Source organism: Melanotaenia boesemani, chromosome 3 (assembly GCF_017639745.1).
Source record: "Melanotaenia boesemani isolate fMelBoe1 chromosome 3, fMelBoe1.pri, whole genome shotgun sequence".
Taxonomy (NCBI): Eukaryota; Metazoa; Chordata; class Actinopteri; order Atheriniformes; family Melanotaeniidae; genus Melanotaenia; species Melanotaenia boesemani.
Window position 1 is genome coordinate 32,648,524 of NC_055684.1, and position 27,869 is coordinate 32,676,392.

Below are 27,869 nucleotides of genomic sequence, written 5' to 3' on the forward strand. Positions count from 1 at the left end.
GTGTTGGAACCAGTTGATCTCAGTGACATATATAATGACAGAATGTGGTCTGAATTATTTCTTATAATTACTCTTTGGCACACAATTACCATGATGAGAAACAATCACTAAAAAAAGAAAAAGAAAAAAAAAAGCCTAATTTGGACTTTAAATGCCTTGTGTTCACCAGATGAATGAAGATAATTCCCACAGTGAGTCATAACAGCCAGTAAACTAAAAACAGTGACACACAGAACAAAGATTTAGTCAGCTCTTGTCACGTAAAAGTACTATATTATGCAACAAAAGGAAAATAAATTTTTCTCCTTTTTCTTTACTAAATTACTAAAATAACAGCTGTAAATATTTGTTTTAAGTGTCTCCTTAATGATGCAGGAAGAATGAAACTAAACTCATTTATCATGTTTTATTTCTGCACATATAGCTTTGCATCAGGGGGAAAAAGTGTCTTCAAAAAGTAAAAGAAATGGCACAAGTAGCTGAAACAGAATAAACTATAGCATGCTAACAGCATTGCTGCTGTTCTAAATAAAACTGTTTGTCTATCATTAATGTTAAAACATATGGTTCCTGGACTCATAATTCCTGATGAAAGCCTGCTTGTGTTGGAGCTTTGTCTGGTTCGGGTTACGGGGATAATTATATGACAGTACAGCTCTGCCCAACTACTTTATAGCCTGGAGGAAGCACAATCACTGCTGACTGTAGTTTCCTGTCCAATAGCAGCAGCAGCAACAGCAGCACAAGTCTGGGGCAAGTACAGTGGGTGTGAGGGGACAGGGCAGACAAATACACAGAAAGGATACACAACTTATTTTGAGACTTAAACGGGACTGGAAAGGTGCTGTCAGTAGATTTCGCTTGAAGAAACATAGTAAAATGTAAAGAAACGAGCAGCGTAAACAAAGAGATTTCAGCGAGCCTGCAGTCAAACTTCCCAACATCTGGTCTGCTGGAGGACGGGGCGAGCCGGAGTGAGACACTTTGGAGGCGGAGAGAGTGCTATCTCTGCTGGAGAAAATGCACTGAATCTGGAGTTTATGTCACCTGCATGAGCTGAAAGTGGTTATTTTGTGGTCGTGTAAAGTGTCCTAAAGGGTCCTAAGGAGGGCTTCACGTCCACCTGAAGCGATAGGAGATGATCTAATCAAAATCTCGACTGCTCAGCGCCAGCCTGAACGAAGGTAAGACTTTATTGCCTGTAGAGTTTTAGATGAAAGTCAGTTATTATTTTACGTTAGTTTAGGGCGGAAAAAAGAGTTGAACTGAAACAGTTTGGCCTGAACATGCAGAGACTCGTTATAAATAAGAAGAACGCAGACCTGCAGTGAAGGTAAACAGAATACACCCGCTATCAGTTCCATTTAGTGTGTTCACACACTGAATCTCAGTGCATGTGTCTTCCGAAAAAATACTTTATTGTCATCAAAGCTCGTTTACAGGAACGTAATTTGGTCCAGGCTTTTGCACAGTGCGGTAACTTTTCTCTTTTCTCCAAACTTCTTTAAACTTTGCGCCACTTCAAAATGTTTAAACCAGGTAGGTTTTGCTGTTTAAAGGCTTTAAATTGTTTGTCGATCAGACATGACTTCAGATAACAAGTTCACGTCAATTTTTTTTTCTGTATAAAATTCTCTGCGTCTTGTCAAAACTTTTGAGGAGCAGCGAGTGCGGAGCGAGCTGCCACGGGAGCGCGCAGACAGCTGCTTGCTCTGCAGAGGCGCGCGTCAAACGCAAGCTAGCACGTGAGGCAGGCTATGCCGGACTTGTCTCATCTTAGACAGTTATGGAACTTGCTCGCGGTTCATTGGCTGGCTGAGGCCCTTCGAAAATGCCAGATGAAACACACCTGTCACTAAACTGCAGGTAATTTAAGCAAGAATAGAAGTAAGAACGGACCAACTGAAAATCGTTCTGTCTTTATGCAACAATTTTGTTAGATACTAAAAGCTGTACATAATCTACCCAAAATTTCATAGATACTATCTTGACATCATCTCTTAAAATTTATGTACATTATGTACATGCATTATGTACATTTTTATTTTAGGTGTTAGCACCATCGAACTGAAAAAACTACTTATTGTAAGGGTTTTATTTATTTATTTTATTTATTTATTTAGTAATGGGTGGTTGGGGTTTTTTCAGTTTGTTACTGTCTCAATGTTTAAGTTGTCCCATCTTGAAGTGAAGTGAATACCACTATAGTTATTAGTTTTGTGAGAGAAGATGTCTCTATTTTGTAAACATTGTTTCATGAGAGCAGTTTGACAACTCATTTAAGTATTTTAGAATAGCTGAAAGGCATTTATGTTGGGTCTGACTTCACCTCTCCTTATGATTCACTGTCTGTTAGGTCTATCATTTCACTCACTTTGTTCACTTGATAAAAAGTGTACTTTAATCATTTCTAAAAAATAAAATTAGTTCTAAATTTATCAGAATCAATTACCTGGTTTTAGTGAAATGCCATACTTAGATTTGTAGTTCTTGAGAGGTACTTGTATAATACAAAAAGAACTGAAAGTATTTTGTAAGCGTGCCAAATGAGAAATGTTCACAGATCTGTTTTGCCTTGAGCCATTGTTGGAGATGGTAAAGGTTTGATAGGAGTAGACTGTTATATGCACTTCCTTATAGCAACGTTCTTCCAGTATTTACTTCTCTTCAGTAACATTATATTTTCCACAAATGTGCTGTGTCTACATTTCTAGATTTCAGTACACTGTGGTAAATCTTTAATGTGGCCCGTGCATGCATTTCTTACTACTGCTTCAGGCTCAGTCACCTCCTCCCAGAAAAGCCAGGCTTAGGCCCATGGATGAGGAGAGGAGTGCCACAGCCATCTCTCTAGATCCACCTGATGATGGAGACCCTGGTCTACCAGCTCCACAACCTAGTTCCCAAACAACCTCAAACACAGAGAGAGAAAACAGCTGCCCCAACCCAAACCCCTGTCCTGGTGAAGGTAAGGAACAGGTTGCAAAAAACAACAACACAAGAGCATACACCCAAGTCTAATGTGTTGTCACAGTTCCTGTGTTTTTGTATATTTTTTTTAGTAAAAGAACTAAGGGATTGAACTGTAACACCAGGGTTTATTAAGGTTTATTGCTTTTTTTCTTTAGTATCTAAACATTAATATGACTGCTAGATAGTAGTTCAATGAAAACTGGTATGAGATGAAGTCCTCTTATTAAAAAAGAGGTTTTTGGAATAGTGCTGAGAGCGAAAAGACTTTTCCATTCTTTGCAATTTTGCATTACATGCATATATGTTGGATCTGCCATATACGCAGGGAATGAAGTTGCATCTTTTAATAAATGAAAATACAATATTTTTTTTAATTTTCTGTATACATAGTTTGAGTCATATAATTAATTTCTAAATTAAACTTAGATAATTAGGAATTTTCACATCTTACCACTGTGAATGGAAGGAAATAATATTGGAAATACTCAGGACAGCTTAAAGCAACAGCCTCACAGAACAAAACAGAACATATTGTGAAATATGATGCATTGCGGTGAGCAGGAACTGCTTTAACCATCTAATTCTGGGGCCTGTGGGTGACTTATAATGCCACTGTTGCCTTTGAAACTCCTTACAACAGGATCTTTACTAGAGTACAAAGTATATAGGTTGATGTTGGTTTTCTGATGTCAACTGTAATCACTTCTAGCACACAAAGGCTGAACTCTAGTAACTTCCTTGAAAAAACTTTTTGTGTTTTTCTGGACATAATTGTGATTCATAGGTCAGAGGCATTCACAATGACAGGCGCAACAGTTGTGTGTTCAGGTGACGTGCTGCCTGGAGATGATCTGAGGGGTCAGGACCAATTCAGCCCAGCGGAACAGTGAAATGCCACAATGGGGCTCTGGGGAATTTGGAAATGAACCCGTGACCCTTCTACTTTGCCAGATTGGTCATGGCAAGGATTGACTGACAGAGGGGCGGGAACAGGAGGTAGCAGACTCAACTCAGGGCAGTTATGTGCCTGAATGACTCATTCAGGATCAGCCAATTATGATTCAAGTTCCCTCAAGTTTCACAGAGAAAGCAGCAGTGACTGAAGATCAGAGTGCAGGTCTTACAGGGTAATTAGTGTAGGTGTGGTTAACAGTTGGGGTAGTGTGCAGAGATTTAAGTGGCTTGTTGCCATAGGGACCTGCCACAAAAATGTTCATTGGTTGATGCACTTCTTTTATTATGTTTTATTTTTACTTTCTTTTGTTTTTTAAAGGCAGTGCACAGCATTGTCTGCTATGATTGTTGTGTTAAAGTTCAGTTCACACACAGCCATTACTGTTCTCTTTCAGGCGTTGTGGTTAACCACTAGGGGTATAAATATGTATGGTATCATAGTTAGTTATAGTTATCATTTCTGATGAGTTTTACAGTTATTAAACAGGAAGGTTGTGCCCAAACATGTTGCCCTGACTGTTCTGGTTTTACCTGTGCGTGCACAACAGGAGGCTAACACAAAGTTTAACTCTGGCTTCTTCTACTAAAATTTTACTTGGGTGTCAGTGTGCATGTGTGTGTCTGTCTGTGTGTGTAGCTTGGTGAGTCAGGGTGTGGAGGAGAAGATTGGTCAATCTACCACTGAATGCAACAAGGCCCTACTTTCAGCTCTGCCTCACCTCCCTACACATCCCTACACATCCCTCTGCATGAACACTGCAGAGCTTTTGGACACCACCACACATGTACAGATCTAATTGACACTTAATTCAAACTCACGGCCACTTTGCATGAAGAGAAGGCTGTAATAAGTTCCATTATTCACGTGAAAATGACTTTGTCTGCACAGCCGATGAAAAAAACATGAAACACAAATGTCTTGTTTTCATTTCCTAACTAGCATGATAAATCTATTGGATTCCCATTTTGTCACTTCATAAAGTTCGATTCATGTTGTCGTACCTAATTTTTAGTTAGGTTTTGATTTGTCCTAATCAGCGTGCAAATAAGAAATCTGAGCCACCAGCATAATTGGCAATGAATAAAGCTGTGGTAATGCATGCAAGGATCACTTATTAAATGACATTTTCAAATTCAAGAGAAGCATGAACCAACATTTGATAACTGCTACTAGATAGTAAGCTACCTCTGAAAGAAAATGACACCTCCATTCTCATTCTGCATACTAATGCATACAGTGCAGTAACTACAGTCTGTTCTGATTGTTTTAACTGTTTCTGTCATTCAGTGGATAACAATAGTTTTCTCTGCTGACAGCTTGTACCACAGGGGTGTAATGATGTTGAACCTTTATAGTTTGAAAATCTGCATATAATGCGTAGCATTTAAAAGAGCATTTTCTTTTTAAGGTGTGAAGGTGGATGTTTCACAGGCATCTCATTTAATAGTAGTGTACAAACAAAATTAGTTCTGGACCTCAGGAAAATTTTTGCATTGCTACATTTAGCATTGAGGACTTTCAACTGTGCAAGATCCCTGATCTCCATCAATTACTGATGTTTTTGCTGCAATAGATTTTGCAGCAATAAGCAATACAGTAGGTGGGATTGGACTGCACACAACGTGGCTATGAAATGATGAAGGCCTGTACATTTAAATATTATTAAATGTAGTCATTTAATTGTAGTGGGATTTCTTTTTGCTTTCTGGTTTCCTTAAGAATTTTTCTGTTGAAGTTTCTGAGGCTATTAATTAATTATGACATTAAGCTGGAAGCATTAGCTTGGAAGCCAGGAAGTCTGAATTTATCAAATGTGTTTAGACAAATGTTTATCCCTCCTTTTTTCCTGAAACCTAGAAAGCAGTACGTTCTGAGTAAATACGGCTTTGCTCAGTCATTACAGGGGCATGTAACAGTGGTCTGTGTGTTGATATATGATTGCCTTTTGTTTTGAGTGTTTTGAGTGTTGCTTGCATTTACGCATGAAGATGCAATGAGGCTGTCTGTTTATAGAACAGCTGCCTTTCACCACCAAATGCAACACGCCCTCTCACCACCAGCATTTAACCCACTCTGATGTCTGTCCTTCTTTCTACACTTCTCTACTGTTTTCACAGATTGCCTTTTTTCTTTAACAGCGGTGAACTATGATTTGTGCAAAAAATTAACACTTAACCAATTTGGTTCTGTGCTTCCATTATTAAAAAAAAATAATAAAAAGAAATAGTTAAATGCCTTGTATGAAGAAACTCCAGTTAATCACTGTGAGTAGAAATTGATGCAGTTGTTTTCAATGTAAATATAGCATCTCTTATTTGATCATGATTAGCTTATAAGGACAGACTTAATGCTAAATCTGAAGCTACCAGCAGCTAATTTAAGTAATGGCTCTTGACAACTTGTTATTGACAGTAAATAAGGCCAAACAGTTTGCTTATTATTATTTAAACATTATCAAAAGTCCTTAGTTGTGTTAGCAGAGCTAAATTATAATGATTAACACATGGTCCAAGCTAATTGCAGTGTGATTTGTTGCTGATGTCAAGTAGTTTTCTTCTTTGTGTGTGTGTGTGTGTGTGTGTGTGTGTGTGTGTGTGTGTGTGTGTGTGTGTGTGTGTGTGTGTGTATGTGTAACCATATATTCAGATAATCCAGCTGCATTAGGGCCTGTTTGGCTTGACTTTTTTTTACCACCAAATCAATTTATTTTGTTACACTTTGTCACATTGATGACATATGATTTTTTTTGCTTATCCTGTAACAAATACTTTTCTAAAGTAAGCAGCAAGTAATTGTAATACTGTATTTTCCAAATCGTTACACTTCATATATAAACCACTGGTTATTAAAAAAAAAAAAAAGATAATTTTCATTTTTCTAGTTAAATTACTTTTCTAATGTAGCCTTTGTATTTAGATTTAGATATCAAGCACCTTGTATGTGTCCACTCTGGTGCTAACCCCTTTTATAAAACAAAATAATCTTCTGTTCATGTTCTAGCCTCTCTGCATTCATCTCCATTTCATCTGTCTTTGCCCTTACATGTAGATGCAGCTATTTTCTCACTTGTCCCTTTTTAGTGCTTAATGTTTGTTGAGGCTTGCGTCTAATTTCGGTCTCACAAAGTTTAAAATAAACTCGGAGCAGTTTGAGGCATTTTCACAGGATATTTGAACGACTAAAATGGGTATGTTTTATTTTCCTTTACCACCTCGCAAACATTTGGAAATTGGTTGCCGTTGCCGATCTGGTGGCATGCAGTTTGTCCTCTTCTCGGTCAAAGGACTGACACAAGTACCACCTATAATGTCTTATAACTGCTTTGATAGTACAGACTTGCCAGTAAATTTACTGTCTTTGTCAGACACTTTATCCAAGATCCTGTTAGATCCGAAAAATATTATGGTCAATGATAAGGTTTTAGAGTAATGCCAACAGAATACCAAAAACATTACATAAATACTAAAAATATAAATGTGAAATGTAATCAGTTGTAAAATTACTGTATTAAAAACAATTAAAACATAAAAAATTGTGTTATTTGTAGACCTCCAGAGCAGTCTGGTAGGTATATTAGCATCAGTCATTACTATATAAAAAACAGCAGAATATCTTCATTTTCCCTCTAATATTTGTGTTCACATTCATGCAAGATGTTCTGATACTTCTTGTACCCTGTCTTTCAGTAAGCAGACTGAGGTCAAGTCACTTGTCACATATACTTTGTCAAATTAGCTAACCCTAAATTTGAGCATCAGATTCTAAGCTTTATGGGAGTGTATACAAACATTGCTTCCTTCCTCACTCCTGAAGAGGAGCAGTGTGAGATACTGTCTTCCACAGAAAGCATTAAACAGTATTTAAAAGATCTCTAGATTTTCCTTGGTGTTTTTTGAGTAAAATGAAAATCTTGCTAAAAAAATCTAAAAATTTGACGAATCTGACAACAACACTGAATTTGCTACAGTATAAATCCAACAAGCCTTCCTAAGTCTGCATGTGTCTGAGATCAAGAGAGGCCAAATAATGTGCTGCAACAACACTACAGCAAAGCACTTTATTTGTGAAAATACTATTAATTTACTATTAATACTATTCTAACCATAACCTAAAGTCATTAGTTTTGTGTTGTGACAGAACAAATGCCAGTGATGATAAAATCTTCCAAAATGAGTTTCCTTTACAAGGTTGATTTGAGTCTATTCAAAATCTATTATATTTTTTTCATTTTATTTATGTTTCTTATTTTTGTGATAACAGACCTTATAGATATTAGATAATGACTTAGTGATGCTCGGTGAAATCTTGGCATATATACAAAATTAAAAGGTTGCCTGTGTGGCTTTCACCCAAAATCATCTTCTCTCGCCGAGATAATGCCAAATTTGGATTTTTAAAATAGCACATATATTAACTTTGTTTCTGGACACCTGATGATAAAAAGTCTAAATGAAAGGCTGTCAGAAACTTCACAAATAAGGAGGATAAATGGTTTTTGGTGGATTATATTAGCAGATTCTTTTACTAAGAGCAAAACATCTGAAGCTTGGTCCAAGCTGATGTCTTTACAAGCTACTGAGGCCACAGTGGTCACTCTCGGCACATATATGACAAAAACCAGCTTCTTTCAAATGCCAATTTTTTTCATTTACCACTAGATTAGATTCACTGATAAACTATTTAGCAGCTTAATAGCTCTCAGATTAACAGCTTAAGCTAAGGCCATGGTCTCTGCATTGATTAACTAACAGAATGTTTTGAAAATAACCAGAAGTGATGTCACCACGTACGTACGTACTGGAAATAAATCCTATAATGGACTAATAAATGTAGACAATATTCTTTTGATAATCCTGTGTCAGAAGTTCATGTAGACATGTCAGATAAAAGTACTACAGTCATCTGACTACTCCCAGATTACTACAATAATCTGATTACTCTCAGATATCTGATTTTAAAAGTTATGTAAATGGGCTCAGGGTTTTATAAAAATAAAAAAAAATAGTTATCTGAGAATGTCTTTAATATTCAAGAAAAATTGGTGCTGTTACATAAAATCTGTAAAGAAATATCAAATCGGGATTTAATCGAATCAAATCAGGCTGTTGTGAACTAAATCAAATTAATTCAGTTAATCAGTAACGATACCCTGCTCTGGTGAGAACAACAGATGAACAGAGTGACACATTTTCTTCAGCTTGAGCTTCATTTCAGTTATCTATTTATCTCTACTGAATTAATGTGTATCAAGAAGCTGGTTATACGATGGTATATGACAGCAACAAATAATAAAAATTCTGACTCTAGACTAAATAAAACAAGGGTAAATAAATTTAATAAATAACATTCTTTCTTCTTTCAACTGTTTTCTGTTTGCCCATGCTTGAGCTGTGTCTTCAAGCCAATAAATGAAGAGACATTGGAGCTTGAAACTACTCTAACCTGCTGCATGCATGGATGGATGGATGGATGGATGGATGGATGGATGGATGGATGGATGGATGCTTTTAATGATCCCAAACTGGGGAAATAGTGTTTTTAATGTGCTTGTATTTACCCATGACCCAAAAGAATCTCAGATACAAAATAGTACAATTAAATTACCCTTAAGCCTGTTCAACAGCAGATGGTTTTTGTCTTTAATGAGCTTACACGACTTCCTTCTCATCACAGTAACTATAATCTCTGATTTTGGACATATTCCAATGCACCACTCTGAGTGTGTGCATGTATGAGTTTTGCTTTTGGCTTTCGGACTGTACTTATATAGTGCTTTTCTACTCATCTTGACTCAAAGCGCTTTACACTGCATGTCACATTCACCCATTCATATTAAGTGCTTTGTTCTATCACACACATTCATACACCGATAAACATATCGGGAGGCAACTTGGGGTTCAGTGTCTTGCCCCAGGACACCTTGGCATGTAGTCAGGGGAAGCCTGGAATCAATCCACCGACTTTTAAGTTGGCAGACAACTGCTCTTCCTCCCGAGCTACAGCCATTTTTTATGTATGTGTTTATTGGTTGAAGAACGGAGGATGAAACCACACCACTTCTGTAGCTGGGTGTTCTTTCTTCTAATGCTTTGTCTTGGTAAGGGGCTCATTATGCGGGTTCAGTCAGTTTGACATTAATGTTGCTCAGAAAGCTGCTTTGGTGTCATTTTTCTCACTCTGCCCTGGTGCTCATCATCTAATCTCATTATCAAGTATCTAAAGGCCTTGTGCAACAAAGAACATAATTATATTAAACAAGTAACTTTAGTAAGATGCTTGCATTTAGGAGGTTTCTTTCAACTGGAAACTCAAATATATCCATATGAGATCAAATTCAGCACAGGGATTAGATTATAGAGGCACAAACTTACCCTGAGCATTAGTACATGTTTTTTTTTCAGTTAGTATTGAGAAAGTGCATAAGCACCATATACTTAGACCTCACTTTGCAGACAGATTAGAAGTAATTTTGAATCTGAAGAAAAAGTTTGAAAAGAAAACAGAAACCCCATGTGAGTTTTGTCAACGGTTCTCTACGAACTAGTACTCCCCATCTGAGATCATACCCAGAGGAACAGCAGGATGTGCTCGCCTGCAGGTGATACAGGATATGTCACGTCATTTTCCTGCCCATATAAATAGTGTTTGTGTGTGTTTTTGTGCATGTGTCATGTTTATGCTAATCATTACCCTATGTGATCCATGTGTTTTTGCTTTAATGGTTAACTGTTTGTTTACTAGGAGGCTGAACTTCTTCCAAGTCACCCCTTCAGGGCCACTGACACGTGTACATAGACCAAACTTCAAATACACGTGAACACACAGAGGTACACAGTAAAGAACTCACAAATAAACACGCATGCTCGCCCCAAATAGTAGACATACAAGCATCTTTTCTTAGCAGCTCTTGATTGCTCTGGTCTGATTTTGATTAGAGGCTCATCTTTCTCAGAACTTAGAAATGTCCCTGAGGTTGAGGGGTTTGGTGGTTTGATGCTAATGCCAACACGCATTTGGTTGAAGGGCTTCTTGGATGGCATTCTGTCTTTGGTGGGAATGTGTTTAGATCCAACAATTGTGGTTTTGAACATTTAGAGAAAGAAAGCTAGTTAAGTCGAAGATCCACATACTTTTAACCCATTAAATCCTGCTGATAGCAGAAGTCTAAATGCTTATGCGCGGAGGGCTTCATGAGATCCGATAATCCAACTCTTACTTAGCATGCAAGTGTGTGAAAATATGAATAACTGGTTTAAATATGAATTGCCTATCGTTTATGTTTCTTTTAAAAATTATTGTAAAGAATTTAAGCTTTGCTAGACTGCTACAGTACAATAGAAACAGACAGGACATGTAAAATAAAGCAGGGAAATGACACGTCTTCACAGGGGAAACAGATGGTGTGAGATTAAATCATTCTAACAAGTATTGTCTAATCTTTTGGGTTGTTTGAAAAGTACTACTGATAGGAATACCCCAGCTTTAACAGTTCCCTGCAGATACTGAAACAGGACTTTTATACGTCTATATCTACACAGTCAGGAAAAGCAATGAAAAAAAAAATATAACTGAATCAATTTATTCATTGATATAAGAATTATTGTTTTCTGTTTAATAACCTGTGTAGACTGTGATGTTAAAAATGAGCTCAGGAGACCACAGATTTCTGCCAAGGACGTCATTTAGTGCACTACTGCAGACTGAGCTAATGACGCTGGATTTGAGCTTCATCAGATCGTTATGCCACACATACTGTAGTTAATGTCTCTGTGTCGTCACGCTCAATATAACTAGTTTATGTGCAGTTAAGATATTATTTATTTTTCTTTTCACACTCTTCACCAAGGAGTTTATCTGAGAACACTAAAGGACTTTTTAATATTAATAGTGTGATTGTAAATAATATGATCAAAGACACTGTGTTATTGCAGCTTTCATGGGTTACTCAGTTACATTTCAAATGGTTTTATTGGAGGCATTTAGAATGATGATGATGGTTTAGTGAATTGATTTAATTAGTTAGAGACAGAGCCAGTGACGCACACAGCCTGCAATACACCCATACGTCTCTATTTTAAAGCTTTGAGGGCAACATTTCTCATTAGTCACATTCATAATGTATCTGCAGTCTGATGGAGGTTTAATGGATACATCTTGAGCCTCAGAAACGACTTCCACATGCAGGAGACAATAGCTTTTGTGTCAATAACTGGAAGTAGATGGAAAAATGTATGAGTGTGCATTACATGTGTGATAAAACGGAAGAGCAGGAAGTACTTCCCATCACTTTAAGTCCTGTTTGCATAGTTTCCAACTTCACATGCACGAAATGTCTTCCAGACACTCTCACACATATTCTGTGTGCACACACAAACATTTGCATCAAAGTGAAGGCAAGCACAAATCCACTGTTGTTTTTCATCAACGTAACAAAATTAATCAAAGCAGTCATTTCATGTACTTTATTCTGGCAGAGATACAGATATCTATATTTACTCTGGGAAGTTGGTATGATGCCTCAGGTTCAGTTGGAACATCTTCAGCTATGCTAAAAAGACCTGACATTACGATGTGCAAACAAACTTTTCATTTAGGTTTTCATTTAGCACTCTAGGGTGGGCAATATGAACAAGAAAATGCACCACATAATTTACTCTGATGGTACATAATCTTTTTTTATGCCTTAAAATGAACTATTAAAACTGTCTTACAGTCATGTAAGAAAAGAGAAACACTTAAAACATGTTATAAGTGTGTTCTTTATTCTAGCTTAAAGAATGAATGTATAAAAGAATAACACTGAGGTTAGTTTTCTTGAAAACGTTTCTCTCTAATCCAGAAAGTTTCTTCAGGGCTGAGGTCTCATCAGAATAAAAATTATTCAGTGTCACTTGAGACCTAAGTGTAAATGGTTGTCGTTGATCTCTTTGGGATAGTGGAAAGGATGCCAAAAAGCTTCTCTAGAAGAGAGCAAAACATTTTCAAGAAACTAAACACAACCCAACTGATGTGACTCTGCCTTCATGGGACATGACCTGGATGAATTACAACCTTCAGACATAATTATCAATATAACAATCAGCTAAAAATGCTGAACCTTTAATTGGCTTAATTGATGCTGTTCTAATTTTTTATTATTATTTGATTTGTGAGGATTTAACATGAGAATTTAGTCATTATTTGGTTTGAAAAGATACATAATAATAGTTGTAGGTCATGCTTAGTCCCAACACTGAATTATACAGTACTCAATAAAAAAGCTTAATAATCTTGTTAATAACTTAAGTGAGGTTAATGTGGATTTAAGTGTTTTTTTAATCACACTGAATTACACTGAAATATAGAAAGATGTCATTAACTACTATAGAGCATCACTGACTTTACTGGGGGGGAAAAAAAATCTAAAATAAGTAAAAAATCTATATTCTACCATCTATTTAGCCAATCCTGAAAGATTTTTATTTTTTGTTTTTCACTTGTCTGTTTACAGTGGCATCTGCCGTTCTGTCACCCTTCTTCCATTTTGCTTCAAACAAGAAATACAATTAGCCACGAATTAATCTCTGGAATTTGGCCAAATGTGCAAAGGAATGTGAAGTAGAGACGAATAGGGTGAGAGCCAGGGGACAGGAAAGAGAGGACAGATAGAGAAGTGAGGCAGAGCGGACAGAGTAAATAAACATAGCCGGGAAGTGTTGAGTCCACGCACAGGACGTGGTTTGGTTTGTGCGTGTATGTGTGTGTGTTTATCAAGCCCAGCTGGCTCCCATTTGCCCAGGAATGAGTCTGCACCTCTCAGAGGCCCGGTCCTGTTTTGCTTTGAAGGCCTCTGTGTTGTGTATGTGTGCGCATACATATATATGTGTGTTTATGTAATAACAGCTTCATTAGCAGACTGTATAGTATCTTTAAACACATAAAACACGTAGACGTATATTTACTGCACATGTCATGTGCATGTCCTCTTATGTGTCATTTTTCACAGACATCAACACTTAAACACAGACACTCGTGCACACACACATAGACCCGCACAGATTTCAGGTTTCACAAGCATTCACATAGACCCCTAAACAGTCACAAGGGGTTGGATTTAACTGCTTCCAGATGGAAGTTTAGGACAGAGCACACACCAACACAGACAAAATCTTGCGTTGTTGAAGTCAGCAGAACTTAACTCTTCAAATTAATTAAGTGTTAGTGGATGGGAAATGACATGGCCGTTTACAACAAGTGTGGAAATAGTTTTGCTCCTGATTTCTTATTGTAGGAAATAAAATTGGGAATCTAAATGAGCAAACCCACCTACTCAGCTCATAACCTAGATATAAAACATTACGGTCTGTTTTAATGTTTTTAACCGTCTGTTGGTAACTGTTTTTGTGTTTGTTTTGCAGATGTGGCCTACACCTACACTGAGCCCCTCATATTGAGGGTTAATGGCACCCCAGAAAGGTTGCTAGGTGATGATGGAGACAGTTGCAATTACAACACCAGCCTCTCACATTCAACGCTTGCAACACCCAACAAGAGTATCACATGTGAGTAGAGCACCCTTATCCACACACACATTCACACATTGAGAAACACTCATAGAGACTGAAGAGAGTTTTATTTCCATTACTGATCTCTGGTCAGATGAGTCATATTGTCCTGACCTTTAGAAAATACGTTCCCACACCCTGAAGAAATAGGTCAGGTAATTGTACTCCCAGACAGAAAAGTCTACATTTATAGATTTATAACTGTGTAGGTTAAGTTTATAATTACTGAACACAGTAAAGCCTGTCCATGTTGTGACTTATTAGGGTATTGTCATGACAATAGTTGTGTGGGCCTGGAAGTGTGAATTGGACTTCCATTGACTGGTTGCTGCTAGTTATTTAAAGTTAACCGGACATCTTGGTGTCAAATTGATCCCTCCCAAAATTGTATTAAGCAAAGAAACAAGTCTTAATATCATAAAACGGCAATTTTGTTGTAATTTCTGCTCCCTCCAGGTATTAGACTGCTTATACAAACCCTGTTCATGTGTGTAGCACACAGTTCTTTTTTAAAGGTTAGTCTTTTCAACATGTTTTTACATTCCATCCATATGCAAACATAATTTAAGTAACAGAAAACCTGTTCAAGGTTGAAGATATCTAGACACTTAGTTTGCAGATTCGATTTTTAGACAGGAAATGTGGGGAGACATTTAAATGTTGACACACACACATATTCACTTCCCAATTCATAACTAACCAACCAAACTTCTACTTCCTGTTTACACTGGCACATGCATGCTCACAGTACCTGAGAGGTCATGCAGTGTTTTTTTTGTTGGTCACGTCTATTTCAGTGGACTGCTTTGCTAAACTGATACTAAAGAAAAACTGGACAAAAGTGGCTTTTGTCATGGGTAATTCAGCTAGATGGCTATCAGCTTCACTTTGCTAAAGTCTTCCGACATCCTGCTCCGTTCATTGGCTGTTATTAATACATCACCCGTGTCTTTTTATAGGACGCGTTTCATGCTATCATTAGTTTGCACTTCTTTATGAATAACACACTGACGTTGTGGAATGTGAGTCACTTCAACCAGTCCAATTCAACTTTAAAGGTTGTAAAGTTACATGCAAAGTCTATAGACAGTTGCAATTATAGTCAAATTGACTTTAGGCACTTAGCCACTATTTATCCATTGTCATGGCTTTCCATTGGGCCAGTCTTACTCTGTCACACTCTACCCTAACTTGAAATTTGGGCTTATGGAAGGCTATTTAAACTAAAATATTAGATAAACATTCACCTTATAGCATAATACTGTTAATCCATGTATTGTTATTATTATTATTATTCCACAGGTGGACATTAGTCTTTTACATTATAATAAGTGTCAATTTATATTTCAGTAACTTTTTAATTACATTAATAACTATAACAGAAATAATTATTCATTTGTGAAGCTGGTTCTGCTGACCTATGCCAATAATGTATTAACTGTTTTAGAACGAAAAGCCTTTTAGCAGTGACACTAGAGTCAGAATCTGGGGTGGATTAAGTTTTTAAATATTATTATTTCAACTCAGTCCTTCAAGTCTAAACTGCTCCCCAAAGTCTTCAGCTTTCTAGTTCTTGCAGCAGTACTCTGTCTCATTTCACTGACGAGGAGCATAAAAAAAACAGCTAGACGTTTTCTTTGCAGTGCCATATCATCAACCACAATCTGTCATTTGCCTCCCTTATATTACAAGTCCTGTAGTTTTGTCTCAGCTAGAGAGACTCTCTTTCACTTTCTTTGATGTGCAGTCGCAGTCAACAATCTGAAGCACAGCCAGAGGCTTTGCAAGTATGCTATTCCATTACCCCACAACATTTATTTTACTTGTCTTTACCTCGCCCATGAAATAAAAAAGTCCGCAATTATTTTCTGTTATACCAGTTATTGCTCCAACAGGTTAGGCCCCTCCTTGATAACACCAACAAAATTCTTATTAAATTTGTCTTAACGTTAAGCCACTAACCTGACAGCACAGTTAAAAAAAAGAAAGAAATGGAAATGCTCCACAGTGGCCTACATCAGTCCTTCCTGTCATTTGCAGAAACAGGAATGATGTAAGTGCATGAGTGATGAATGAAAGGTGGAATTAAGGGGTGAGAACGGGGTTGTATGAGCTGTCATCTGAGTATGTGTTGGACAACTATGAGATTTTTTTCCTGGAATCCAAGGCCAGCCATAGGTGACACTGTAATAGCTAGTTTGTGGTAACTGAATAACCTGCATTTTAGGAAGGAAATGGATAAGTAGGTGAATGTAGTGTATTCTCAATTGACTAGACATGTTAAATGTCTGCTGTCTGATTATGTTGCCTGTACTTGTCTTGTTTACTGTGTTTCTATTTTTAGGCCCAAGCAGGAATACTGAGAACCCGGGTTTCTGACTTTTTCTGCCTCTCTTCCCCTACTCTCTGTTTTATTTTACATCCCAGTAAAACCCATGAAACCCACCAGCTCCATATGTTGTGCAGGGAGGGTTATGCAACTATCGTGGTCTTGAACAAAATGTACCACCATGCATACCAGTTTTCACTGGCTTTGGTTTTGCCTTCATCACTTCCTTCACCAATTGCTTCATCTCTCTTACAACTTAAACAATCATATGTGGACTTGGGCCATGCACTGAGCAACTGTTATTTCTAAACTCTTTTTTCAGATACTGGGAGCTTTTGTCTGTCTGCATAATCATGGGTCCGTCTTGTGTCTTTTGTATGTATTTTGTTTAGTCTATGTGAGCTGGTTTGTGTGTTTTGTGTGAACCTCATAAGCCACTATCAGCACTTTAAATGTGATCTGTGTCATTTGGAAGCCATAAATCAATCATCTGTGTCCAGTATCTGGCTTCATAATGAGCACATAGACACTATAAAATAGCTATGACTCAGGCTTGTGGTGAGATCATAGACGTGGGACATCTGTGGACACTCTCTTGTGTGCATGAGCATGTTTGTAAGTGAGAGTGTGAGGAAACAGAAGCACAAACAGCAAATTCCACAGCCTGTATGTTCGGTCTCGCATTGATGACATCACAGCTGCAGAATGCGTTTGGCTCGCAGCCTATGACAAGCTGTCTGAGAACAATGAGCAGAGAGCACTAACATATGTGAGCATGTCTTATGACTTGATTCAAACACACAGACACATACACAAGTAACACACTTGGGAAAGTGATGTCATGAGCTTAGTGTTGTCTTTGACGTCACAGTCTCAGCAGGACACACATGTTCACAGATGTTTAACAGCTTACACTCTTGCCTGGAAATACTGATACACATGGTGTTATTTACCGAAAGGATTTTGGTAGCATTTATAAGACGATAGTTTTAGTTTGTGTATTTTTATTAGTCTTTCTGTTCTATTTGAACAACACACAAAAATTGATGCGTGTGCAAATCAGATTATGACAGTGTGTTTGATGGAAATGTTGTGTGAAGCTGTTTATTATCTTTTCAGCATAGAGGAGTGTTGTCAGGAAGTCTAGCATGACTGTGACATTGCTTTTATTAGAGACAAGCCTCTGAACTGAAACTCCACCTCCATATAACTATCTCATCTTCTTTTTCTCTTGCTGTCTTAAACTGGTTTTGCACACTCTAAGATTTAAAATTATTTTACTTTTATTATCGAGCAGTATAACACAGAGTTGAATTGGAAAGGCCAGCATTTGGAGTTATGTGTGGCTGAAGCAGTTGATTAATGCATCAGGTCGGTGATTAGAGTTACTGCACTTTATGTTCTTCTTGCATAGCTTTTCTTCAAAATATAAGCCTTGCTCTACTCTTCAAATATTTACACAGTGTCTCCATTCATTTGTCAAGCGAAAGTCAAACAAATGAGTCAAATAAAATAAAAAGTGAATGGAGTTTTTTTTTTCTTTTTTCTGTCTTGATGTGACTGAATAAAGTTACTGCATGTCAAAACCACAAAAAGAGAAGTGTAAGTTTTTCCAGTAAGATTTAGGGATTGGGTAATTTGTTTTTGATCTTATGTGTCAGTTATTGTCATATATCATGCTTTTATACAAACATAGAAACAAAGAAGTACATTTAGCAAATTCCAATACAAGACCAAAACCCTGTGAGCAGCTGAGTTTAAGCTCTGCACATTTTTCGCAGGAGAAAACGCTGCTGTCAGTCATTTTTTTTCTAGCAGAGATTGTGTGATCCAATGTAGGTGTTCAAAAAAAAATTTGTTATACATTGTGGTGAATATTTCTGTGATTAGCAGTGTTTGCAAAATAGTTTTAATTTGATTAACTTCTGAGTGTGTTTTAATTTTCTTCAAACATTTCAGTGAGGCAAAAACTAAAGAAATACACAGACGAGATCAATGTTTTAAATGATAAATGTTAATCATGCTTGTCATTATTTTAAGCAGGAGAAAACAGATTTAAATTTCACTAAATCCTCAGCATTCCCTAAAGCGCCAATACATTTCTTAAAAATGTTGGAACACGGAAATTATTAGCGTCCTATATTTAACCAAAAATAAACCAGATATTTTTAAATTGAAACTAAAAACCTTTGCTGTCTGTTCACGAATAGATTTCTTCAGACTCTGCCCAGCAATGAACGGTTCTGTAAAGCATTTACTGATCAGCCACAACATTAAAACCACTGAAATATGGTTAGTGAGTGAGATGTGGTCCTGGGAAAATCTGTATCCTGGCATCATATAAATGTTACTTTGACACTTGCCCCTACCTAAATATTTATTGCATTCTGGTCATACCCCTCCATATGGCCACTTTCCTATAGTAGCAGTCCCCCCCAGCGTGGCAACACCAAGCTCTATGGAACCCAGAGCTCTTTTGGCACCATGAGAAGGACCTGCTTAATATCAAGATGGAGTTTAGGAATGAAAATCACAAATATAATCGGGACCAATATCATATCAATTCATTTTAATATTATGATTTTATTCAGTTTGATTTAAAAGCCAGCGATCGACATGAAACAAAATTACTTGCTGATTTAAAATCATCACTGCCATTTATATCAAATTCAAGAAAGAAACTAAAATATCAAAACAGTACTTTATTCCTGAGCTCAATTAAAATATTTCTAGAACTTGATAATAATAACCAAGGTAGTACAGTGATTTTATCATACACACACCATATAGCCTTTTGATATAAGCTACATATTTATCATATTTAAATGAGGAATTTCGTTTGTCAAGACAAAGCAAATGTAAACAAATTAACTTTTTTTCTTAAGCATGTCGTACAAATTTTTACAGAATCAGTCCTTGGTGTTTTTGATTTGGATCAACCTTCTTCACCACTGTATCACTGTATTCATGTAGATCAACGTATTGTTCCACACCTACTAGTGTTTATTTTGTTTTACCATTTTACTAGTGTTATGACTAATTGATGTACATACGCTATAAAGAAGTCCCAAAAAAGTTTCAGCCTTCTTGGGGTCTAAGCCCATTTAAGTTGGACAGAAACAAAGTGGAAAACTCTGCTGTGGTTTCACATTTTTTTTGGTCACCACATTCTAATGGATAAAGATTTGATTGACTATTGAACTTGCTATCGAGAAACAAGCTCTAAAGCTAGCATACAAGGCTTGGCTTATTTCAGCAAGATATTGCAGAACTATATTTTGCACATATTACAACATCGTGTCTGGCCTGCCTGCAATCCAGACCTGTCACCCACTGAAAATATCTGATGCATTATCAAATTATAACTATGGCAGAGGGTTCTTCAAACTACTGAACTGATGAAATTCTACGTTAAGCAAGAAATGGAAAACTTTCCAAATGCTCACAGCGGTGATGCAGCTCAGTGGTAAACCTTCCTAGGATTTTTTTTTAACTTGCTGTTAGTAATAACTTCAAAACAAACAGATAGAAGGTTTTTAATGTTTGTTTCAAAATTTAACTTTTTAAATCATTCCTGGTAAACTAAAAGACTTGAATAACTGAGAAATAATTCAGTTTGGTTATCCGAAAATGAACAAGCTGTGTAAGTCAGAACACAGCCTGCAAATTTTACTGTAAAATCTTTCCTTCGCACATGCATAAAACAAACATGTCTGACAACACAGAGCTCTTTTTAAGGAATAAAACCATTATTTTTCATTCTATTGGACTGAGAACACATTTTTTCTTACTCATGCTTCCTTTTAATTTAGCTGTGTATCTCACTCAACTGTTTTCAGTGTAGAGTGGGTGCAAGAAAACAAGTCTCATTACCACTGTGATGTTGATTTGAGCTCTGTACAGCAGCCAAAAATGTGGGAGAGACTCACTGAAAACAAATTTGAATAGCATATTTACAGCCTCAGTTTATCATTTTGCAATTCTCGCAGGTGAATCTCCAACAAATAATCTTACTGGCAAATGATTCAGATCACTATTAATCCTAATTTAAAAGTTTCTATTCAGAGTTTCTGCTAGCTATGATTACTTAAGACACTCATGTATCTCTGTTCTGTTTTGTTTGATGGTAAAAAGTTGTGTAGTTGCTGTGGAAGCAGATTTGTGGGTGAAGACGTTTGTCTGATTTTATCCAATGGAATCTGAAATGAAATTTTCTTTTTTATTGGGAGATAAAAACATTTATTTCTTGAATTTCATAGTTTTATTCTCATATTTGTTGTTCAACATTTAGCCAACATGGACAAACTACAGAGGAGACAGTTGGATAAAGCAGCTGGAGGAGAGACAGACAGAAACAGTCATGACTCATTCCAGCAAGGATAAGTAGAGAAAGAGCTATTCTCTGGTCTAGAAGGGAGGTGTGTAAGTACAGGGTAGCTGAAAACAGGAAAGGAGTTAGTAATGGAGGGTGTGTGAATGTCAGTGTGCTGTAGCATGCAAATGATTGTGACTCATTTATTGGCTCAATATATCTGCAAACATGTACACAAATGGATCCTAGTAGACGTTGCAGCATGACTACTGTGTCAGTGTCCTGCACATGCATACACACAGCAGTTTCCCACTCTCATCATCTTAATGCCACAGTCATTTGGCTCTTTATTTGCTGTTATTTTTAACCAGCTCCCACTGCTGAATCATTGTGTTTGAGTCACACCCATGCATCCTCCAACTCCAAAAATGCGCCAGTAGCAAAAGTCTTCTGTTTTTTTCCTCACTCCTCCTTTCTCCTGTACTTTCTTGATGGCAGACAAAAGAACCTTGTTTTTTTTTTTTTTTTTTTCGTTTTTTCTGAGTGTGCATATGGAGTGTGTGTCCACACATGTCCTCACATGCATATATTTGCAAATGTGTGTGTGTGTGTGTGTGTGTGTCTGTGTGTGTGTGTGTGTGTGTGTGTGAGTGGGCCTAACCTCAAACTCTGGAGCCAATCCTGATTCGACGTCTCTCTCTGTGTCTGCCTGCCAGATCCGCCTATGTACTGCGTTCTCACACACGCACAGAAACTCACAAGAAGTATGAATTTTTCAACTCAAAACACCCCTGAGGACAATTTAAAGCTAAAGGGGATAGTTAAAAAAAAAAAATCATGCACTGCATCCCTCCCCTTTTCTAATCCCCATATTCTCTTACTGACCCTAAGAGCTGAAAATATTAATAAAAAGAATTATGCTAAAGACCAAGACAGTGCAAAAAGAAAGAACCTAAAAGCGAGGAAGACACAGAAAGGGAGGAGATACACTGTAGGGGGAATGAGGGGGAAAGAGACAAATATAGGAAAGCAGCAGGTATTGACTTTTGACATACTTTAGAGAAGAAAGTATGGCTTCTTCTTTTAGCTATGCACATGCATGCGCATCCACAATCCAGAACACACACACTGGCCCTGCAGCCTGCCAAACATCTGGAGCAAAGTTTGAAAACGCTGAATGAAAGAATTTTAAATAACACTGGGTTGGTTGCGTGACCACGACCACCAGCCAATCAAAGCAGCCCTGCGTGGGTTATCTGTCTCAGACTGATTATCAAACATAGATTCTTACTGCTTCAGAGGTCGAGATCAAGCTGAAACTTGGTGCAACTTTCTATCTGTTTCTGCTGTCAGTTTTGTTGGTCTTCTGCACTGTTAAGTCTACCCTGCCTTCTTAAGTCTTACCAGGCCTCTTCTTGCCATATGTTGTCAGCTTCAAAGAAATTTAGGGCTTCAATAGGATGGTATTAAATGCAATCATAATATATAAAAGCCAAGCTTCTCATTTAACTATTTTCAGGGTGTGTGTTTGGCTTGGCAGTGAAGTGAGATTTTCTGCCTCCTTTATAAGCAAAGTTGTTAGTGCTCAGCAGCCCTTGGAGGTAAAATATATAGTATATTGAGCCAAGATCAACATGCCAAAGTGTTTCTGTTTGTAGATTCTGTGCATGTTGTATCAAAAGTTGCATTCTCCGAAAATATCAGGCGTCTTCCCCCAGTCGTTTCCCTCTAAGGCAAGGCAATTTTATTTGTGTAGCACATTTCATATACAAGATCATTTAAAGTGCTTTACATAAAACATTAAAAGCATTACATATGGTGCTAAGAAAGCATTAAAAAGTAGTAAAAGGCAGCAACAAATAGAATAAAATGACAATAAAATCATAAATTAAATTAAAATGATTAAAAGATGAGTAAAAAGTTACAGTGCAGATTTTATGCATAGGAGCATGAGAAAAGAAATGTTTTTATCCTGGATTTAAAAATTTCTTCTTTTGGTGAAAGTTTAATCTCCACTTGCAGTTTGTTCCTCTAGATAAGTAAGATCAGGGTCATCTCAGTAAATACATACTGTACTTCATCCCTAGATCTATTGCCTTTTGGGTGGGCTCTGTAATTGGACTCAGTTTCCCAGTGACCCCTTCTACTTGCACTGCATCAGCGCAAGTCTGCAAACACACTTCAATGCAGCTGCATTACACCGGCATGTTGCCAAGAATGTTCACGTGTGCAAACACTTAAACACAGTGAAGATAGTTCATCCCATTAGTTTTTGTGTGAAATCTATGGTATTTGGTAGTAACTCATCTTCATCATTCTTTACCAGTAAAACAAAAATTTTCATTTAGCAGTAAATGCTGAAATCATTTAATAAATTTATAATCAGCAGTTCAGTAATGATCTCTATCAAGTTAAAGTTTCCTGTTGTAGCTTTTCAAAGGTGAAGATTATTTGCTTGCATCTGTTTATACTTCACTAAACAAGGACCAGTACAGCAACACTGATCTTAACTGGACTCATTTATGTGAATTTATTTAAAAATGTTTATTATCTTCTGTTAATTGTAGATGTTTGTGGTGTTTTCGTTCTTCAGCTCAACCAGCAGCCAGATCCACACCCATCCACCACACACAGTCATGTGCAACGCAGCCCAGCAGCCAGCTACGCAACGGAGCCAAGAGCCACGAACACACACATACGCACTGTCCGCATCACACACACACACCTCATCTGCATGCACTTCATTCCAACATCGTCAGGAACGGTGGCTCTCATAAACATCCCAAGCTGGGCTCCCTCCCGAGAGGCGGCTCATCCACCTCCTCATCTTCTTCGGCAGGGCCCAAACACACCAAGAAGCTGCAGTCCAACCCCTCCATCACCTCCCACAGCAGTAAAAGGAGCAAGAGCAGCTCCAAGAGCAACAGTTCCCAGATTCCCACCGAGGCACAGGATGGTGAGACATGGACAGATACTTATGGAAAGACTTTGGGAGGGAGAGGAAAGAGACATACAGACACTGGAAGAGACAGAAAGCATGGTTTAAGTCTCCTAGTGTCTGCTTTCTCCTCATATATTTTCTCTAAAAAAACACAATCTTAAGAAGTTAACAAAAAGCAGATTGACTTTCTTTAAGCTCAGTCCATTTTACCCCCTCTAAATTTGTAATGTAAATCCCACTTATCAAATTTTATGTCTGCAAATGCTAACTAAAATGGTTTATTTAACCACCTCTAATGGGAGAAATAGTTGTCATCTTTCATTTGTTTTTACATGTTAGACCTTCAACAAAAGAAAAGTAATGACAATATTAAAACCATGTTGTAGTAATTTATAACGCACAGTAATCTTTTCTTTTTACTAACACGTAATTATAAACTAAAAAGACTTCTCTTTTAAAGACCAATTTTGAGATCCCAGCAAACAGGAGAGTTGGCTTATGTGTAAGCAGAGAGGTTTAAGATAACAGCCTTACAGCAAAGAGGAATTTGGTGAGGCAAGAATTCATTTTGATTACCTATATAAATGAGGTGCAGTACTGCTGCCAGTATCTCAGCATTGTCTGTTGTCAAAGTGATTATATTCTATAAATATGAAGTGGTGTAAAATACTCTCTCTGTTTGTCTCTTTTTGCCCAGACTGCTGCGTTCACTGTATTCTGGCCTGCCTTTTTTGTGAGTTCCTAACTCTGTGCAACATTGTGCTGGACTGTGCCACCTGCGGCTCCTGCGCGGGCAACGACTCGTGTCTCTGCTGCTGCTGTGCATCGGAGGAATGTGGCGACTGTGACCTGCCCTGTGACATGGACTGTGGCATCATTGACGCCTGCTGCGAGTCTGCAGACTGCTTGGAGATTTGTATGGAGTGTTGCAGCCTTTGCTTCTCCTCCTGAGGCCCACAACCACCACTAAGTGTTGCAAAGTGATGCTTTCTCTAAGGCACAGGATTAACTATGGCCAGCTCCTCAACAGAGCTAAGAGAAGCTATACCCAGTCTTCGCTGCCTGAGCAATGTGATCCACATTATGTCGACTGGAGTTGGCTCTTATTTATGTGCAAGGTGTCCTACAAGGTTTGTCAAATAAGAGATCTAACATAATGCTGAGGGCAGTCATATATGAATTCTTATTTCCTTTGTTGATCACATCACAGGACAAATGCCTTCTTTGCTTTGTCTTAGCTGTTGGTTCATTGCTACACAGCTGGGTGTGTGGTTTAGAGAAAATTCCAACACTGATCTGTGAGTCTGCCGGGCTGTGCAAACCGAGCCTCCGGACCCTCACTGATCCAGTTATTAATACAATGAAGCCCCTATTGCCATCTGAATTACTGGAGTTCTTCAAGCATGAAAAATGACCTCCAAAGGCAAATGAGAAAATGGCTCCGTTTAACTGGATTTTAGTGTTTCTGTAGATAAGAGCAGTAGCATAATGGGAAAATGGACGCTCAGATCTCCGTAAAAACGCAGTCTGTCCTTCTGTCATTGGCAAGGTTAAAGTCTTCCAGTTAAGAGCTTACAGTGGCTTTTATAAAATACACATTCCAACAGCAAAGGGCTGAATCCTTCACTGTATTTGCGCTTGTTGCATTGTAGAAAATAGAGAAAACATCAATGGTGGCTTGTGGCAATATTTTAGATGGATCTCTTTTGCTAAAACGCATCTTTTCTTACTGGACCGATTCAGAGAGGAATCATGGAGGCCTCATGCATCTGCCAGGATACCCTGCTATACGAGTACTGTAAGTAATGGACACGTCTTCTACTCCAACATGTGAAGGGAGAGCTTTATTACCCAAAAATCTCTCCTCATCTAATATTTCACATTTTGTTTACTTTCACATTTGATTTGAGAAGCTTTGACTGTATTTAGTGAATTTTTTTTTTTTTTTTTTTTTTTTTTGCTCATCTGGTTAAAGACTGGAAGGCATCATCTCTTTTTAAATACATTTCATTTTTCTGTCATTCTTGTCACGTGAACAGATGGCCTTGGCTTAGCTTAAGGCTTGAATTTTCAAATAGTTTCCTCGACTTTACCAAATCTCTATTAATCCTTGTTTTGTAGATTTTAGTTAAGATATTTGCATTTTTCCTCTAATGTGAAAAAGAAAAAAAATCACATTTCTGTGTTATCGGGTTTTGCTGGGCTTGTTGTAAAGCGTTGCTTCAAATCTAAATCAGTTCCTTGAGTGAAAATCTCATGAAATTATGCTAAGCTAAATCCACATGCCCATATTATAAATGGTACAGTATGATAATAGGCCTGCACTCACCATATCGAGTGATGCGTACCTTCTCCAACCCAATACCTCTTGAGATGTCACTTAGATCGGTTGTGCATTTTACAGTGACTTGATGCAAATCTCTTTCCTCTGATGAAATACTGTTAGAGAAATCCTTTTTTATTGGAAATATGAAAGAGTTTACTCTTTCTGAACCTAAGTTTCTAGACCTTTACTTGCATGTACATAGAAGTACTATTGTTCTAGAGTGACTTAGCTGTTTGATAAAACCCTATTTTAAGGGTTTAAATCTTACACTGAGGATAAAAATACATTACAATAGTACTTAACTTGATAGCACCAAAGCAGAAAATGCATAATGCATTTTACAACTTGTATTTTCACGTAGTCTAAGGCATTCAGCTAAAGCAACTTGAGAAGATATGCGTTGGACTGAATGTGTTTTAAATTTTTGAGACATTTTCAAATCCTGGAGAGCCCCAAAACAATGCAACTTTTTTAGAGATTTATGATGGGAGAACTGATCATGCCATGTAATGATATGTACAGTAGTGGTAACAATGTTCATTTTTTTGGTATTTACAAAACATTCCAAGTACAAAATAAAATCGCAGTGCTTCATCTAGGGAGCTGTTCTCAGTCACTAGAGCAGGACATTGTGAAAAATATTTCTAGTATGTGCAATGTTATCTCATGTTCATGTGAAAACAAGATATAAACCGTTTCCTAAACAACACTGGTTACTTAACAGAAAACAAAAGATAAAAACAGTTTTGTACCACTGGATTACAGTTGGCCAACCAGCTAATAAAATAAGTTGTCGTATACATCATATACACCGAGAGACAACCAGCCACTCACACTCACTTCTGTGAAGAATTTAGTGTGACTAATTAACCTAAGATGCATGTGTTTGGATGGTGGGAGGAAGTCGGAGTACCCGGAGGGAATCCATGCATACACAGGGTGAACATGCAAACTCCACAATGAAATTTTTTTTTGCCGTCTGAATATCTTTGAATATACATTGATGCTGGGAAGTGCTTCACAGCTTGTGGAGAAGAGGAACAGTCTGGATACATCATAGAAAACACTGTTTACTTGGTCTGGTAATGCAGAACATAAAACAAACTCCTAGTTACTCATATCTTCCAATATATCCCTTGTGTTCGTTTAAGCAATCACAGCAATACTGGAAGAAAATGTGTTGATTTTCAGTGATTTCAATATTCAGTATTATACATTTTCTTTTTGTCTGTGTTAAAACTTTCATTAACTATAGAAATATCATGGACTTGTGTCATTATGAGAGTTTGGAAAATTATGAGTTTGGATATTGAATTAAAGGGCTGGCTGTCTCTGCTAGTACTCTTAAAGTTATTGTATCCCAGCTGAGTTGTTACTAGACTGTAGTCCACTATGTCATCTTGTTTACATTACCCCACTTTAATGTCCATTTGAGTTGCTGTCTTGGAAGTCACATTAACATCTTTGTTTAATACTGAATAAACAATGT

At 37.4% G+C, this 27,869-nt stretch overlaps 1 protein-coding gene across 2 annotated transcripts; it reads left to right on the plus strand.

The window, feature by feature from the left end:
* Positions 1 to 715: 715 nt before the first annotated feature.
* On the plus strand, positions 716 to 27,852 carry mdfi (MyoD family inhibitor). 2 transcript variants are annotated; one of them, XM_041981726.1, is made up of 5 exons: positions 716 to 1,184; positions 2,779 to 2,968; positions 14,326 to 14,469; positions 23,707 to 24,069; positions 24,752 to 27,852. In XM_041981726.1, exons 2-5 carry the CDS (start codon positions 2,818 to 2,820, stop codon positions 25,003 to 25,005), a joined length of 912 nt encoding a protein of 303 aa, XP_041837660.1. In that variant the 5' UTR covers positions 716 to 1,184; positions 2,779 to 2,817; the 3' UTR covers positions 25,006 to 27,852. The 2 variants fall into 2 exon arrangements, with proteins under 2 accessions (XP_041837660.1, XP_041837661.1); XM_041981727.1 differs by lacking the exon at positions 716 to 1,184 and adding an exon at positions 1,737 to 1,866.
* Positions 27,853 to 27,869: the final 17 nt, after the last annotated feature.